The following is a 19,113-nucleotide window of genomic DNA, read 5'->3' on the forward strand; positions in this document are numbered from 1 at the left end:
CCCACATGCCTCGAACTGCAAATGCTACTTACCAGTATGCATCTGTTCTTGGCATGTAGGGCTGCTGGCATTCATATCGCCCGCCCTCCTCCCCGGCGCCTGTAGCAGCTGCAGTATTTACATGCATTTCATGCCATGGTCATCACTCACAAAGTTCACTCCATCTCGGCCACAATGGCTAAAAACAATCTGGGGATGGAGTCGATGCCCATGCGCACTGTAGTCCAGGGGAGGAGCCACCTATCTCGTGATACTTCGAAGACTCTTCCAGGACAACAATGTACAATCATCCGGACCCAACACTAGGCGGCGACCTATGCACAGATATGAATGTCAGCAGCCCTACATGCCAAGAACAGATGCATACTGGTAAGTAGCATTTGCAATAATGTTGGTGGGGTCTAGTGTCCAGCACAAGCTGCATTAGCAAAACAAAAACCTTGTTACTGTGCAAATCGTTTCCCGACTTCCTGCCACAGGTCACCATAACCAATGTCTCCTTATGGATTGGGAAGCTCACATTGGCGACCCCACCATTTTGAATCACTGACTACCATCGACGTGAGAATTTCCCATCATTTGTGGCCCAAAAATGTCTCCTTTCAAGTTAACCAGTGCAGGAGGCTGGCTTAGTTTATGGTACGCACTTATTTAAGTGGTGCATTTTGCACTAACCCAGGCGACCCTTATGTGGTCTTTGATAACTATAGAACGCTTTCAAAGAGGCAGGTCTGGAGAGCAGCCTTGAGGCTCATCTTGAAGGAGTGTTAGGCTGCTTGTTTTACCGGTCTTCTCATGTAGTGTATGTTAAACGAAAAAGAACCACATAGTGTAAATATAAAAATGTCTATTACACAACACTCACTAACACATTGGTATCTCCTACCGAAAGATATCAACACAAATACACAACAATACTTCAGGGGTAGACCAAACCATGTACCAAAAAAGTGGAATGCGATTTGTGACCAAAGTCGGGGCTTGGACCAGGAGACTCGGAGGAGCTGGGGACACAAGGAACCACCCATGGTTAAGTACCCAGGAAGCCCACTGAGGCTGTGCGCTGAGTGGAAATATAGCCCTGTGCCCAATAGAAGGTAACGGGAAAGTAGCAGTTGTAGTTTTTAAGAAGGACCGTGTCCAATGGACCACGAAGAAACCCCGTGGAAGACAGAAGGTTGGAGACACCGCACCAGTGGGTACCCCAGGAACCAGGATACCTGCACCAGGGAAGCCAGGTGCATAGATGGAAAGTGACGTTGGAAACTGCAAGTAGCCCACAATGGAGGACTTTGAAGAAGATTCCGCTGGAGAAGACTGTGCAAGAGTCCAGTGGAGTCCAAGGGGGGCGGGATTCCTGAAGAGGAGACTCTGCAAGGAGAGGGGGCAGTCTATGCTACTTGGAGGTGACCAGGAGGCACAGAAGAACAATGCTCACTGATGTCGGATGGTTCAAAAGTGTTGAGGGTGACCTTGTCGCAGCAGCTGTGAGGGCAAAGCGACGCGGAGGAAGACCAGGAGCCGTGCACGAACTGTCCCACGTTGGAAGTCTAGGACCCAGGATGGGAAGGGGAGAGGCAGGGGTCCGTGTCTGGCGCGAGAACCAACGCGCTGCAACTGGCGTGGAGAGCGAAGGAGGAGCAATGTTGGGACCAGCAGAAGAAGACCCTCAGGAGGACACATAGGTAGAAGGCCCAGAAGTTGCAAGAGGACCTAGACAGCTTACCAAGAAGGAAGGCCCACAGTGCAGAGGATGCAGGGAGAGCGCTGTACTTGGCAGGAAGAGATGCTGAAGGCTGGAGCTTCTTGTAGCTTGAAGATCTCTTGAAGTCCATGTGGTGCACAGACGTTCGGTCCCAGTGGTTCCGACAACTGATACTGGCCTCAAAATTGTAGAGATGACCGGTCCGACCTTGAGGGAGTGGCAGAACCTGTTTTGCTGAGCCTTTCAAATTCCGTGGGATGTCAAGAGCAGCAGACCGGTCAGCTTTGTTGTGGTGCCTGCAGATGTTGGGGAGTGACTCCTTCACTCCAAGGGAGATTAGTATGGGTGTCCTTGATGCCCACAGCTCTGTTGAAGATCCTGGTAGAAACACGGACGATGACGAAGAAGACTTGCAGGACAGAGAGACGAGGAGCTCCCATGTCTTTTGTCCAGTTTCACGCCAGAGCGGGAGCCAAGGTCTTCCTGAACTGGCTCAAACTGGAGTATGCAGGGAGGGCACCAAATGTGCCCTTCAAAGCAGTCTGGTGCCACTGGTAGTCTGGGAGGTGGTCACACCTCTCTGTGACAGGAAACCAGTTGTTCTACCTTCCCCTGCTCGAGCTTGGCTGAGCAGTAGGAGGGCGGAATCATATCTGGGGTCAGCAGCAGCACTAGTTTGCTGTCAGACCCTAAAAGGCTGTTACCTGTAGAACAGGGAGGTACCCCAAGGGAGCCCCCCTAGTACATTGAATCATACTTCCAATACTGGAATCGGCTTTGGGGTAGGACTCCAACATGTTTGATACCAAACATGATTGGGTTTGTGCAGCCAATATATAGTTAGACCTCTCATAATGAATGATGGCCACTATATGTATTAAAGTAGCTGACTGCACTTACAAAGCCTGGAGAATAGACTCCGGGGTTTGTAGGGGTGCCCTCTCTTGCAGGGGCACCCTCCCACTTATAACCAAGCACCCTGCCCTCATGACTGAATAGCCTACCATAGGGGTGACCGAAAGGTTTTAAGTGTAGTGTCTGACTTTATTTATATATATATATATATATATATATATATATATATACGTATATCTGTTGTAAGTGGTGCAAGCACCAACTCACACAGGCTGCAATGGCAGGCCTGGAATCAGTTTAAGTGGACTCCGATGGGTGGCAGAGTACATGCTGTAGCTCATGAGAGACCCCTGATATACCTGTACCCTGGGTACTTTAGGAATCCATCTTTTTTATTGGAGGAAGACAAAAGCATCGTACATCTCTTCCTCCTACATCCATGGGCCGGCAGAGTCGACCCCAAGAGACATGCGTTCCGTAGCCAAGAGGTACCCTAGTCGGTGTATCCAGAACAGCAGTTAAGTCTCCGACGTCATTCCCCATTGAGCTAGGATGACCTGTCTAGCTGCCAATCGCGCTAAGGCTATTTGCCTAAAAGTATGGATTTTAATGGGAAGATCTTGGGTTGAGAGAGGCCAAGGAGGGTGTATTCTGGTGCACAGGGCAAGGAAATATCAAACACTGCATCAGTGTTGTCAAGGACCTCTGTCCAGTATCGTAATTTCGGACAGTGCCACAGCAAGTGTGCCAAAGTACCCAACATCCCACATCCCCTCCAACAAAGGTCTGTCTTGCTTTTGTCCCACCTGTGGATGCGAATGGGCGTGTAATACCAGTAGGAGAAAATCTTAAAGGAGGATTCCGCCCCAGCTGTGTTGTGCGCTGTATGATGGGTGTGATATAGGATGTGTTCCCATTCCTTAGGAGATAGTGGCCTGCCTATTTCTGTTTCCCAACGTACCTGTGCCTTTTGTGCGCTGCCCAGTGGGACCTGCTATTATTATAGAGTACAATTCGGATATAAGACGACGGTCATCTTGTTTGCGGACCAACTATTTTTCAAACACGGTAAGAGGTCGGGACATTTTAGCATAATTGATGGCATCGTGATCCAGTGAGATGGTTGACGGTAGGGGTACTCGTCAGTAGTTAGAAGGCTATAGTCCTGTCGGAGCTGAGCAAACAAGATCAGCCCCTCTGTGTCAAAGAGGGAGCCCACTCTTTTACAGCCGTCTTCCCGCCACCGCTGAAATACCGCAGAGTCCTGACCTGGAGGGAAATCGGGATTATCTACAATGAGCGTCATCGGTGAGGGACAGGAGGTCCAGCCTTTTTTAAGCACCACCCTATCCCAGATCTTGAGCGTCGGCGACGTGACAGGAGAAGAGTAAAGACCCCAAGCCCTATGCTTGTTTGGTAACCATAGTTCCCTCCATATGTTGACGCCAGCGACAGACTGGTCCATAAAGTTCCAGTGTTTGCTTGATAATGGTCTGTTCCACTCCACTAAGTATCTGAGGCATGTGGCTTGATAGTATTCCCCAATCGGTAAGCCCACTCCTCCTGCATTTTTGGGCATGCCATCTAGGCGAGTGAGAGCCGCGGCTTCTTCCCACGTATTAATGAGAACTTGCAATTGCTTTATCGCCTGAGGCGGTGGAGACATGGGAATAATTTGAAAAGTATAAAGAATACGCAGAAAAATTATCATTTTCACAGCCACGATCCTTCCAAACCCTGCAAGACACGGCGTCCAGCGCCTTGGCCGTCTGCTCCAACAACGTCGCATAGTTGAGTGTAACCGTTCAGGCAATGGTGGGTGCTAATCTGATGCCAAGGTATATTATGTCAGTCTGCGTCCACAGAAACGGGAATTGATGTTGTAGGGCAAGCACCTTTTCTGGAGTTCAAGTTCAGGAATTTGTATAGCGCACTACTCACCCAGAGGGTCTCAAGGCGCTTGGGGGAGGGGGTGCATTATTTATCGAATAGCCAGGTTTTAAGTTCCATCCTGAAGGAAATGTGGTTCTGGGTAAGGCGGAGGTGAGTGGGGAGAGAATTCCAGGTTTTGTCCGCCAAGTAGGAGAAGGATCTTCCTCCCATGGTGGATCTGTGGATGCGCGGAACTGTGGCGAGGGCTTGATTGGAGGATCTTAGTTGGCGGGTGGGTGTGTAGAAGGTTAGACGAGTGTTGAGGCATTCGGGTCCTAGTTTGTAGAGGGCCTTGTGTGCGTGGGTGAGGAGACGGAACGTTATTCTCTTGTTGACGGGAAGCCAGTGGAGGTCTTTCAGGTGACCGGTAATGTGAGCTTGGCGCGGGATGTCCAATATGAGTCTGGCTGATGCGTTTTGGATGCGTTGGAGTTTTTTCTGTAATTTGGATGTGGTTCCGGCGTAGAGGGTGTTTCCATAGTCCAGTCGGCTAGTGACCAGAGCGTGGGTGACCGTCTTTCTTGTTTCGGTGGGGATCCAACAAAAGATTTTTTTGAGCATACGAAGTACGTTAAAGCAAGAGGATGAGACGGCGTTGACTTGTCTGGTCATCGAGAGGGAGGAGTCTAGGATGAAGCCTAGGTTACGTGCGTGGTCTGTGGGTATGGGTGCCGTGCCCAGGGCCGATGGCCACCATGAGTCGTCCCAGGCAGAGGGGGATGATCCTAGGATGAGGACTTCCGTTTTGTCTGAGTTAAGTTTTAGGCGGCTGTTTTTCATCCATTCGGCTACTTCTTTCATGAAGATTGTTTTTGGCGGTGTTAGGGTCTTTGGTGAGGGAAAGGATCAGCTTGGTGTCGTCAGCGTAAGAGATGATGTTGAGGTTGTGTTGTCGCGCGATGGATGCGAGGGGACTCATGTACACGTTGAAGAGGGTGGGACTGAGTGATGATCCTTGTGGTACTCCGCAGATGACTTCGGTGGCCTCTGATTTGAATGGGGGGAGTCGGACTCTCTGGGTTCTCCCGGCGAGGAACGAGATGATCCAGTCCAAGGCTTGTATGCCGATGATGCTGAGGCGTTGTATGAGGGTGCTATGACAGACTGTGTCGAAGGCGGCGGAGAGGTAGAGTAGGATGAGGGCAACTGTTTCTCCGTTGTCCAGTAGTGTTCGGATGTCGTCTGTCGCTGCAATAAGGGCGGTTTCGGCGCTGTGTTTGGCCCGAAAGCCGGACTGTGAGGAGTCGGGAGTTGTTGGATTCAAGGAAGGCGGCGAGCTGTCTATTGACGGCTTTCTCAATGACTTTGGCAGGGAATGGGAGGAGGGAGATGGGGCGGTAGTTCTTAAGTTCAGAGGGGTCCGCTGTGGGTTTCTTCAAGAGGGCGTTGAGTTCGGCGTGTTTCCAGCTTTCTGGGAAGGTAGCGGAGTTGAAGGAGCAGTTGATGACCTCACGGAGATGGGGTGCGATGATGGAGTCTGCTTTGTTGAAGATGTGGTGGGGACAGGGGTCGGTTGGCGAGCCTGAATGGATGGAGTTCATTAGGCGGATGGTGTCTTCAGTGGTGATTGGGTTCCAGGCATTAAGGATGTTAGAGGGCGATTTAGGTTCGGAGGTGGGTGGAGTGGACTGTTCTTTGGAAATGTTCTCAAAGCTGTTATGTATGTCGGCGATTTTGTTGTAGAAGAAAGAGGATAACGAGTTGCAGAGTTATTTGGAGGGAGTACTGTCGTTTGAGGCTGTGGTGGGGTTGGTAAATTCTTTGACGATGTTGAATAGTTCCTTGCTGTTTTGGGCGTTGTTGTTGAGTCGATCCTTGAATGCTGACTTCTTGGTGGATCGGATCAGTTGGTGGTGTTTGCGGGTGGCTGTCTTGAAGGTGGTCAGGTTGTCAGTGGTTGGGTTTTTTCTCCAGGTTTTCTCGAGAATACGGCATAGTTTCTTGGATTTCTTAAGGTCCTCGTTGAACCAGGGGGCCTTTTTGCTACCCTGTTTGGTTTGGTGGTTTTTCAAGGGTGCTAGTTCGTCAGCGCTGTGAGTGATCCATTGTTTGAGTTTGTTGGCCGCTTGGTTTGGGTCCGATGAGAGGGTTTTGTTTAAGCGATGTGAGGAGTTGGTCGGTGGTGATTTTGTTCCAGTTTCTTCGTGGAATAGGTTGTGGGGGGTTGTGGGTCGAGGTAGTTTTGTAGCTGAAGTGAACACAGCTGTGTTCCGTCCAATGGAGAGCTGTGGTGTGATCGAAGGAGATGTGCTTGCTGGAGGTGAAGATTTGGTCGAGCGGATGTCCGGCTGTATGGGTGGGGGTGTCAACAAGTTGTTTGAGACCAAGATTGGCCAGGTTGTCCAGAAGGGTGGTGGTGTTGCTGTCGTTTTTCTTTTCCAGGTGGAAGTTGAGGTCTCCCAGTAGCATGTGGGCTGATGAAGTCAGTGATGTCTTCGCTGAATTGTTTACGGGTTCCTGGTGGTCTGTAGATGAGGGTGCCTCTAAGTGTGGTCCTGGGGTCGGTGTGGATCTGAAAGTGGAGGTGTTCGGCGGTTGCAAGGTTATCGTCGAGGCTGGTCGTGATTCTGATGGTGTTCTTACGGACGATGGCGATGCCTCCTCCTGTTTGGTTGGTGCGGTCTTTTCGGATGATCTTGAAAGCGTCCGGGATGACTATGGCGATGCCGGGCGCTGAAGAGGCTTTCATCCAGGTTTCTGTAAGGAAGGCGATGTCCGGTGAAGCAGTGTCGAGTAGGTCCCAGAGTTCAGTGGCATGTCTGTGGATCGAGCGTGTCTGTGGATCGAGCGGGTATTTAGCAGGATGCACTTCAGGTGGTTCGGGTCGGAGCTGTGTTTGGAGTTAGTGGATTTGGTGGGGGTTTTGATCCAGGCGAACTTGCAGGAGGGGTAGGCGAAGGGACCGTGGGTACGTCCTGGGGCAGCTTCGTAGCATTGTGATGTGCGTCCGGGGTTAAGGGCTAGGAGGGTGGCGGCGTCATACGTTATGCGGGATGAGTGCGGTTTGCGGGGGTCTGGCGCTGGGCGCGGTCCAGGCGCGGACGGGCGTAGACGGGCTTACCTTTGGCGCACCTTCGGCGCGCATGGGGCGTGACTGCTGCGCGAAAATACATCTGTCATATGTGGATAGTGGAAGAGGAGGGGCGAGGGAGGAGCAGCTGGGAGGCGGGAGGCGGGGTGGAGAGCCGGGGAGGGAAGGCAAAACAACAACAAACAAACCAAAATGGCAGTCAGTCAAAAGCGATGCAGGGTTGGGACACAAAAATGGTAAAACGCTAATATAATGACACAGTCAGGCACACAGTGAAATAAAGGCAGCACAAATAACAAGAGCGTTGCAGCGCGCTATGGGCGACTCGCGCTACGGTGATATGCTAATTAGTCTGATTCAACAGGTTTAAAGGCGATGTATAGCGATCTGGCGTACGATGCTAATTAAAATATTTTATGCGTCTACAATGTAGGCGGTGGACTTGCAATAACGATACCCGTCTGGAGTCAGGTCAGAGAGCAGCGTGAGGAGGAGCGACCGTGTCTGAGGAAATCAGGACGGTCACCCCAGATTTAGAATAACGTATTTACCCAAGTTAACCTTGAATCCTGATAGTTCCCTAATGAGTCTTTTCCATCACTTTGTGTGCGCCAAGTGGAAGAAGATGTGCTGAAACGTTTAAGTAGAAGTGGAGATGAGCCGGGGCGGATGGAAAATTCTGCAGGAAACCAGTAAGTTGCCAGCTTTATGGCTAGTCTCCATGTAAGGTTGATGTATCGGTCACCAAAAAGGCTGGTGAAACCGTGCCAAAGTTTCGATCCTGGAGCTCTGAGGTAGATGTCGGAACCTGATGCCGGAGAAAAACAAGCTAACAAAGGAGCGGATGATCATGTTCAATAGACTATAGCAGGGTACCTCGTGACTTGAAAGACTTCTACAAAGAAAAACAAGTTGCAAACGACCGAGCCCAACTCTAGATGGCAGGATTATACTAAGCACATGTATTTCTGCCCTACATGCTACAAATAGATGCTTACAGGGTAAGTGACATATTCCTTATGGATCTTGATAAACCGAGCAGGCCAGCTGGCACCCCTTCTGACCCTTGTCCACCGCAAATCTTCCCCAAATTTTTTTACCCACCTCTGCTGCCACATCAGTCAGAACAATCATTAATAATTCTTTATCTACAGGAGTCTTTCAGAATACTTTATTAAAGGGCATATGTATGAACTTTTTAAGAAAACAAACCTGGACCCACTTGACCCCCCCCCCCCCCCCCCACCCCCCAAACAACTACACATCCATTGCAAATGGACCTTTCCTGGGCAAACTGATAGAAAAAGCAGCATTCACCCAGATGTCACCTTTCATTGAAGACTTCTCCATACTTTCTGACTTGCAGACAGGATTCCGTACAGGAAGAGATGCAGAATCTGTCCACTTAGCTTTCTGAGATTACCTTAAAAGCATAGTAGACTGGAACTGGGTCGCTGCACTCCTTCTCTTGGACCTTTCAGCTGCCTTCAACATATTTGATCATAACACTGTAATCCAAAGACTCCATGAAGCTGGCATAGAGGTGACTGCTCTAGACTGGATCACATCCTACTGTCAAAACAGAACAGATGTCATCCACACTTCCCCTCTCTCATCCAAACCGTACTTAACTAAAGCAGGGGTCCCTCAAGGCTAGATCACCTCACCCATGCTTTTCAACATCTACATGAAGTCCTTACCGGTGAAGATCACAAATTCAGCTCACTGCTAGAACCACACAGATGACACACACATACCTCTTAAACTGAAAATCCCTAAAGACATTGGTAACTCAAATCTTCAGTTGCCTCAGAGCCATTGATCAGCGGATGATAGAGCCACCTCAAATTGAATGCATCCAAATCTGAATTACTCACATGAGGTGAATTGAAAAATGATGACCTACCCGCAGCCTGGCCTTACGACCGGCCATCACTTCCTAAAGTATCCAAGGAAGTACGACACCATTTGAATGAACATGAACTCCGAGTTATTAGTGAATGCCCAAGTGGATAAGTTAGCAAGATCAAGCTTCATTATCATGAACTCTAAAATGCATCACTCCCTACCCCCGGTTTCCCACGCAAGTTCCAGGCTACTATCTCTCTTGTTCTGTCTAAACTTTATTACTCCAATGGCCTCTCATAGATCATCCTTAACTATGAAAAGACTACAACTGATTCAGAACTCTCCCACCACACTACTACTACATATAAAGCCACACTTCCCGATCTCCCCTGCTTTGAGGAACCTACATTGGTTACCAGTTGCCAGAAGATGCACATTCTCGCTGCTTTATATCACCACAAAGCAATACGTGGAACAGACCACTTTTAATCAGCAGTAAAATCACCAAATACATATAACAAAGGAACCTCTGCTCCGGATTGGTGCCTCGCAACCTAACCATACAAGAAAAAAACAAAGGTGGTACACTTGTCTCTGTTCTTGCAGCCACACTATGGAATTCACTACTCTCAGACATAAGATCCATGGATAATTATCTTATTTTACGGAAACTACTCCAGGTTTGGCTCTTTCCAGCATGATCCCCCATACTCCAAACACCCCTGTACACCATATACCCGTGCATGTAAACGTGTAATTTGATTATATGTATGTATTTCGATATGTACATTTCTTTGTAAAAATATAAATACTACTTATGGTTTAAAAACATATATTGTTTTAGGTCGGTTTAAGAAATGTATATATTACTTTTGTTTAAAATATATTTATTATGCTTAACATGTATATAGGTCACTGCATAGTTTACATATGTTACTTATGCTTTTTATTTGATCTATCCCAGTGTTTAAATCTGATCATAACAATTGTATCTATAACTGCTTCACTATTAAAATAGTGGTAAAGTAGAAATAAATTCAAAGGAAAAAAAAGCCTTCAAAAAAGTATACATCAAAAATTAGCTTTATTTGCAGCAACAATTAAAAGTTGATGTTTCACACTTTATCTATATGTATATAAAGCCGTGTGTGTGTGTATATATATATATATATATATATATATATATATATATATATATATATGTATGTATACCTTTTCTATGTAGTTATGAATCTATATATTTGATACTCCACTACTACTCTAAAAAATAAATAAAGGAATAACAAATAAGTCAAATATTACAATTTTCCCTTCAACTCACTCCAATTCACAACTCTCTCATGCAATACTACTATGATCTCCCAAATAACCCTCACTAGACTCTTCCCTCCTTTGACTCATCCCAAGCCTCACTTTACGACTATGATCTCCCTAATAACCCTGCCTAAATTCTTCCCTCCCCTATCCCTCCTTTGACTCATCCCAAACCTCTTTTGTTACTAAAATCTCCCAAATAACACTTTCAAGACTCTTTCTTCCTCTATCCCGCCTTTATCCTATCAAGCCAACTCTCATGTCTACCTCGCAAATTAACAACTTGGCTTTCTCTATACTGATTCACCACTAATCCACTTTATATTCCTGAGTAGCGAGGCCGAAAAGTTCTTCAACTCCTCACCAGGGTAGTCTGCACTATAGAAATACTATTACAATATTTTATTCGACCCTAAAGTATGCAGCTCTGGCTCCCCAGCCGAAGACCTCGTTTTGCTGGTTAATCATTTAAGTTTTAATAGATTCTCAGCCTTGAATACCTCAAACTCTTTAGACAGGGGACACTCAATACTCCGTGTTACAAAGCAGTGTACTTGTACACAGAATAACATTGGAAAAACATTGGAGGTCACAACTTCTCAACTTCATTTTATGACCCAAAGTCTGGCCATTCAGAGACTAAGTACCCCCCCTCACCGCCGCCACTCTGTTAGATATTTATTTTTTTAACTGCGAGTCAGACCAGCCCACCATCACCACCTGGAAACTTGCAACCACCGAAGACACTGCCACGACCATGAAGAACACCCACCCAGGAGCCCCCACACACCCCTGCCCGCCGCACATCTAACACAGAGTCGCCGCCGCCATAGCACCAGAACTTGGCCGGACTATTAGAGCATCCTTCGAAGCTGGCATCTTCCCCGACGACTGGAAGAGGGCCGAAGTCAAGCCCCTCATCAAGAAACCCTTGGCCACCCGACAGACCTGAAAAACTACTGGCCCATCTCTCTCCTTCCTTTCGCAGCCAAAGTCACAGAGATTCGCCAACGCCCAGCTGGCCACCTTCATCGAAGAGAACGCCATCCTCGACTCCTCCCAGTCTGGATTTCGCAGCAACCACAGCACTGAGTCTGCCCTCCTCGCCGCCACCAATGACATCCGCATGCTACTCGACCAGGGCCATACTGCGGCCTTCATCCTACTAGACCTCTCTGCAGCCTTTGACACAGTCTCACACCGCACTCTCGCAGCCAGACTCCACTACGCCGGTATACGAGGAACCGTCCTAGACTGGATGTGCTCCTTTCTCTCCGGCAGAACCCAAAGGATCGGACTCTCACCCTTCCTCTCCGAACCCACAGAGATCAACTGTGGAGTGCCCCAAGGATCCTCGCTCAGCCCCATGCACTTCAACATCTACATGGCCCCCCTCGCCGCCATCATCAGACAGCATTGGCTCAGCTTAGTATCCTAAACTGATGACACCCAGCTTAACCTCTCCCTCACTAAGAATCCCAAAGACACCAGACTCTGCTTCCAGGAAGGAATGAAGGACGTTGCAGCCTGGATGAACAACAGCTGCGTGAAGCTCAACTCTGAGAAGACCGAGGTCCTCGGACCCTCCTCCATCGCCTGAGACAACACCTGGTGGACTTCCGCCCTCGGAAACCCACCCACTCCATCCGACCATGCCCGGAACCTCGGCATCATCCTAGACTCCTCCCTCACCATGACCCGCCAGATCAAACCAGTCGCCTCCACCTGCTTCAACTCCCTCCGCAAGACCTTCAAGTGGATTCCCCCCCCCCCCAATGCTGAAAGACCGTCACCCATGCACTCATAACCAGCAGACTGGACTACGGCAACGCCCTTTATGCCGGAATCAACAGAGCCCTGCTACACAAGCTCCAAACCATCCAGAACGCTGCAGCCAGACTTGTCCTCTGAACCCCACGACACGAGCACATGACCCAGCACCTACGAGACCTCAACTTGCTCCCCGTTGGGAAGAGAGTAACCTTCAAGCTACTCACCCACGCCTACAATTCCCTCCACAACATTGGACCTCTATACCTCAACAAGAGAGTCTCCTTCCACATACCCAAAAGGAACCACCGACCTCGCCCTGACCGAGACCCCATGCATCCCCAGAACCAGAGCAGGTGGAAGAGCCTTCTCCCACATGCAGCCAGGACCTGGAACAAGCTCCCAGTCAACATCAGGCACTCCCCCACTCTGCACACCTTCAGGAAGAGCCTCAAGACCTGGCTCTTCGACTGATTCGGAGCTCCGCCCCGCACCCCTCCCACCAGCGCCTTGAGGCCCTCTCCGGTGAGTAGCCCGTTTTATAAAACCCTGATTGATTGAGACTGAAAGGAACTCTCAAGGGGACTGCTTCAGTCATTTGTCTAGGAGATCATTTTTCAACACTGTGTCTGACAAATATTCCAAAGAGACTTTATTTAAGAGAAGCACCATGTGTGGTGAACGGAGAAGCAACAGGCCTCCCAGATGCACCCTCTATGTCAGGAAGATTGGAATTTTGCCTAAATATGCCTGAATAGACTTTAGGACTGAGCCTAGATTCTTCTATGAGACCAAGGAAAGTCTTGTCCATCTACCCCAGCAGAGTGTAAGACAAAGGAGTCTTGGTTTCAGAAATGTCCGCAATTAAGACTTCAGGTGAGACCATTTTGCGGAGCTCGTACCCTCTGTGCTTACTGTGATAGGTTTGTTTCTTGTCCAGTAGTAAGAGGGTCTTAAATGCGATTCAGGATTACGCTTGTTCCAATGGGCTTTGTCTATGTTAAATGTCGCTGGCCTGGCTGCTGTTTCGGATCCTGAAGTGGAAGAGGGGCTTGTTATGGCAGATTCTGTTTTTTACGACAAATTGAAAACATGACTTGCCTGTAGCACTTTCAAAGATGGTAGCGGGGGCTTGTATTTCTTTCCGTTTGTCGGGAGCAATATTTTGCATTTCCGTAGGAGAGTTTCAAATATACTGGCATTTGCTTAATTGTAGTCTTCCTTCGTTTTGTTACAGTTCCAGTGGCCAATAAACGTGACACAAGATCGATCGAAGTCGCCATGAATGAGATCCGAGCCAAGAAGCGCTTGAAGCAGTCTGAAGAAGACACCCCTGGTGCCAGCAGCTCTTAAACTTGGGAAGGAGATGTCCACCAAAGCTGAAGACCACCATGGCTCTCGGGTCGCTCTTTTCATCCCAGTGCCCTACTGGGTGACCGTGTCAGTTTTATTTACAAGTCTGTTTCGACCCCTTGCACATGTAAAGAATCCCCGCTGGAATCCACTCAATAACTACCTCCTTTAGACGTCTGAATGTTGGCATGGTGCTCCCCTGGCTCAAAGCCAGGGATACAGAGTGAGAACTAGACCTGACTCGCATGGTGCATACAGGGTTTTTACTTGCAGTGGCTTATTTTGGGAGGGGTGTAACGTTAAACCTGCCTGAACCTGTTGCACGTCTCATCAGCCTTAAAGACCTGCATCTTTTAAGCAAGAGCCAAGTTCTCCAGGAGATCCAAGCCTGGCTGCTGTTGCCTTTGCGGAGTTCAGGTCCAGCTGGCGATTGTTGGAGATGTGTGGACTGGGTCAATGGAAATGCCTAGCACGCACCATATTGGCATGTTCTGTAGTACCTAAGCCTTTGGAGAGCTACTAGTATTATAAAGAACATCGGTCTTTTTATTGAATTTGTCGCAAAGGAGTGAGTTTAGAGCCGGCGCTCTATTTATTTTAGTCTTTTTAAATTGGTTTCAAAATCTTCATAGATAGCATTTTTTCATAGTCTTCCCTAAGGCCTTGTTTTGTTAATCTGCTTGTCTTGGTTTCTTCCCTCTCCCATAAATAGTCTGGCATTTTGCTTTATTCAAGTGTTTTCCCTCCATCTCAAGAATATGGAACTCTCAGCCCCCTTCTGAAGTGGAGAGAGGACAAAAAGTTTGATAGAACATTCACCTGGTGGAGAGAGATTTCTTTCCACATCCCCCAGTCTGTTTACCCTCTCGGGCAGGGTGCAGCTCTGAAACCCAGACGTTTCAGCATGGCGGGGTCTGCGTTAAGGAGACCACTTGCGGAATGATGACATTTCCTATAGTCAGACGAAAGTTTTTAGAAACATTACATTGCCATACTTTCTTCCTCGTCCCTGGCTTAGAGCATCATTGGTGCCCCTACTGCTATCACTGCACTAAAGGTGGTCTCCAGTATGATTCATCCTGAAGTAGAAAGAAATGACCACCCAACGGGTAGTATCCTTCCCGCAATAGCACCACCAAGTGTAGCAGTCACAGACTGATTCATTAGCCTTCTCCCATCAAATCCAGTATCCGTGTAATTCAAACAAGAAGTCTGAAAAAAACATGATCCATGCAGACTAAGGATAAATCCATGTTCAAGCCATATGAGGGGGAGGCCTAAATCAAGCTAGACTTGATGCTACAGTGGTTATGTTTCGGGGGACTGTCCAACCGTTGCATGCTTCCACATCTCGCACACCAAAGTCCCATGCGTTTCGTATTGGTTACATCTTTATCTGCTGGGCCTGCTTTGTGACCTGATCAAGGAGACCACTGTCCCTTTGAAGCTCCTCAGCAGTTATTTTCACTGGGTTCCAAGCTAGCTCAAAAAGTACTGTGTTCCCCAAAAGTAAATTTGCTTTTGCCAAGTTGATAAGTTATTTAACGTGTTTATAATAATCACCAAAGTCAATCTTTGACTTTTGTAAAAAGTAAGGCAGTAGATGGGAGACCATGTGATGTTTTTATATGCCTTTTAGTTCTTGGTAGCTGTGCTATTTTAATCCTTTTAATTTTCACTGATCTTGCAAAAGAACCTCAGCTTATCACCTTAAAACTGAAGCAAAGTTGAATAGTATTTGCATTTTCTATATTCGCACTGAGACAGAGTTGTTTGTTCTTTTTATTCCGTTTTAGTTTTCTGTAATATCAGGTGCTCACTTAAACCAGGCACTGGGAAAAACAAAGGGAGATGGGGTCTCAAAGCTAGCTTGGTCTGTCTCCCTTTCAGACCCAGGTCTCACATCTATTTTGTGGTTGCAGATATTACAGGTGGAAGCAGAACTCTTGGGCCTGAAAGGAAATCCAAATGGGGTACACCTGGGACCCCCCTCTGTGCGACAGTGTTTTGATTTGTTGGTGGCTCTTGCGTTTTTAGGGAGGGCGGGCGGTAAAAAATGTCTACTTTGTTTTTATATTATTCTATGTAAATGTATTTTAATTGTTGATAACCACATTTTAAACAGTACAATTGTATACAAATCTTTAAGATTTTGTGTGGCAATAAACATGGAACTTATTAGTTTCTTTGGAAGAGTTTTTCTTTAATTTTGTTTTTCAATTATTATATGGTATCTGTGTCCCTGATCCACCACTGATGGCAACATTGTTCATTTTTCATTTTCTTTATTAAAAAAGCTAATAATGTTGTTCTCTGCAGCAGATCAGTGTATCCACCGGCCCCCCAAACCTTGGACACTCTAGATCTCCGATCCGAATTCAAAGGCCATTGACCAATTGTGCCCAGTGAAGGAATCTGGCGTATCGGATTTAATTTGTATGTTCTTGGGATTTAAAGGTCTCCAACATAGTTTGTTTTTGTCCAGAGACTAAGCTTTTATTTTAGATAAGATAAATGCTTCACGCAATATTATAAAATAAAAAAAAGATATTTTATGTTGTAATGAACAGAGTATTTGTGCCTCCCAACTTTCTTCAAAGAACACTAGTTAAAATTAATCCTTCAAAAATTTTTCTTTCTCGGTTTGGACTGGACCTTTCTTAAATCGCTGCCTAAAGCAGCTCTCCTTAGGGAATGTTTCAAACAAAATATTATGATAAAAACTTCTAGTTGCAAATTCCTTACCTTAGACTAATCCCCAGGCATCAGACTATATCTGGAAATTTTTTGTGAGCAGTACCCCTTCACACCGGTAGGTGCCGTCATTTGGCTGTGTGGCGTCCTCCACACTGGAAGTGACTTGTGCTGTGCCGATAGAGGCGCCATCCCAGTGTGCTGACATCAGCTATTTTTTTTCCGTGCCAGTCAGCACAGATCTGGAGAAGAACTTCCCCAGTCACTTTTTGAATTACCTTATTTCTACCTTTTTGTGGACATTGCCTCCTCGTGTGGCAGGGATGTCTGCGAGGAAGCCTGGTTTTAAGGCCTGTGATACCTGTCACCGGCAAATGTCGGTGATAGACCCACACCTCATCTGCTTCTGGTTCCTCGAGCAGGACCACAACTTATATCCGTTGTCGTGCCATGCACCCTAAGGCCTTGAGGGAGAAGTAATTCAAGCTCCTTGCTGCGCAACACAAGACTGCAGCGGTTTTGATCCCAGTGGAGATGAAAATTCCAGGTTCAGTCGTGGAGCAACTCCCAGAGCTTGTTGTCGCACTCTAAGTTGTCCGGGCAAGTTCCACATGTCCCCAAGAACAAGAAGTAGAAGAGGTCTTCGACTTTGCCCCATCTATCTAAGTCATCCGACGTGACCAGAGTGTGTCTGCATTTGAGGCCTGGCTCCTCGGTTGAGCCTGCACCTGGGCCGTGTCCGCGCCAGAGTTTCCAAGAGTCAGAGCGACCTCTGCCCAACTCTGTGAATTTTATGTGGCCATGCACCTCAGTGTCCTGTCCCCACTGTAGCACCTTTGTTTCCCGTGGCTCGGGAGGGACCCCTACGGACCTTCTGCCGGCAGGCGCGCACTCTGCGCTCCTCGGATTTGGACCGGCGCCGGTTGAGCCACCTCGACTTTACCAGGCGCCAGCCTCACTGCTGACGTGCCTGGCAGTGCCCCCATTCTCCTCCATGAATCCAACACTGAGCAGGATGGGCGTCGTCGCACACCAACTCCGGTGCTTACTGGTGACACTCCATCCTATTCCTATGTCCTAGAACTTGGGGATGACTGGGAGAGGCCACTGGACCCTTCTGAATTCCAGCCCCTAGATGTTGGAGGACACCTGGTGTGAGGATTTGATGGATGCCAGTGGACTAGACACTCCCCCCCCCCCCCCCCCCTTAAGTGGGGTGTGATGTGGCTGCGTCGGGGGACGTCGAGGATCAGGCGTGCCGAGGCGTTCTGGACTCGTTGTAGTCGTCTCAGGAGCTTGGTGGTTGTTCCTGAGTAGAGAGCGTTCCCGTAGTAGAGTCTGCTGGTGACGAGGGCCTGGGTGACTGGTTTTCTCGTGTCGGGAGGGATCCACTTGAAGATCCTGCGGAGCATTCGGAGGGTGTTGACGCAGGATGCAGAGACTGCGTTGACTTGCCTGGTCATGGAGAGGGTGGAGTCTAGGATGACCCCCCAGGTTGCGTGCGTGGTCTGTGGGTTCCCGGGGCTGTGCCTAGCGATGTGGGCCACCAAGAGTCGTCCCAGGCTGATGGGGTGGGTCCGAGAATGAGGACCTCTGTCTTGTCTGAATTCAGCTTTAGTCTGCTGTCCTTCATCTAGTCGGATACAGCCTTCATTCCTCTGTGGAGGTTGGCTTTGGCGGTGTGGGGGTCTTCGGTGAGGGATATGATCAGCTGGGTGTCGTCAGTGTAGGAGATGATGTTGAGGTTATGTTGACGTGGGCGAGCGGTGCCATGTAGATATTGAACAGCGTCGGGCTGAGGGAAGATCCCTGTGGGACGCCGCAGATAATCTCAGTGGTTTTTGAGCAGAAGGGTGGGAGGTGTACGCTCTGTTCTGCCTGAGAGGAAGGATGTGGTCCAGGCCAGGGCCTTCTCTTGAATTCCGGCGTCATGGAGGCGTGCTGATAGGGTGCGGTGGCAGACTATGTCAAAGGCTGCTGATAGGTCCAGGAGGATGAGGGCGGCTGTTTCTCCTTTGTCCATTAGGATCCTGATGTCGTCAGTGGCGGCGATGAGGGCGGTCTCGGTGCTGTGGTTGCTGCGAAAACCAGATTGGGAAGGGTCCAGGATGTTGTTGTCTTCGAGGTAGCGGGTTAGCTGTTTGTTGACAATCTTCTCTGTCACTTCGCTGGGAACGGGAACAGGGAGATGGGCCGGATGTTTTTGAGGTCCTTGGGGTCCGCCTTGGGTTTCTTAAGAAGGGCGTCGATCTCGGCGTGCTTCCAGCTTTCCGGGAAGGTTGCTGTCTCGAAGGAACTGTTGATTGTTTTCCATCAGGGAAGGCTGGAAGTTCATGGACAACAGCACCACCATGGAGAGACTCCTGCTGGACCCAAAAAGAGCACTGACAATCTACCATGACCACACAGAACCTTTTCGGGTGGACAATCAACTCTTAGCGGGATATGTTGGAGATAAAAAAGAGAAGGCCGTGCAGAAACGAACCATCTGCCGATGGATTATACTCAGCTACACATTGGCCAAGAAGCAACCTCTACAGGTTTACATGCTCATTCCGCTAGAGCAAAGGGTGTGACCACTGCGTTAGCACATGGAGTTCTGGTCCTGGAC

General features: G+C 48.4%; 1 protein-coding gene across 1 annotated transcript in view; it reads left to right on the forward strand.

Moving 5' to 3' along the window:
• SPAG7 (sperm associated antigen 7) overlaps positions 1 to 15,992 on the forward strand; it is a 54,768-nt gene extending 38,776 nt beyond the window's left edge. The window contains exon 7 of the mRNA XM_086946210.1: positions 13,693 to 15,992. Within this exon, the coding sequence (XP_086802336.1) occupies positions 13,693 to 13,808 (116 nt within the window). The 3' untranslated portion in view covers positions 13,809 to 15,992. The remainder of the gene's footprint in view (positions 1 to 13,692) is intronic.
• Positions 15,993 to 19,113: the final 3,121 nt, after the last annotated feature.

This window comes from Lissotriton vulgaris, chromosome 12 (assembly GCF_964263255.1).
Source record: "Lissotriton vulgaris chromosome 12, aLisVul1.2, whole genome shotgun sequence".
Classification (NCBI taxonomy): Eukaryota; Metazoa; Chordata; class Amphibia; order Caudata; family Salamandridae; genus Lissotriton; species Lissotriton vulgaris.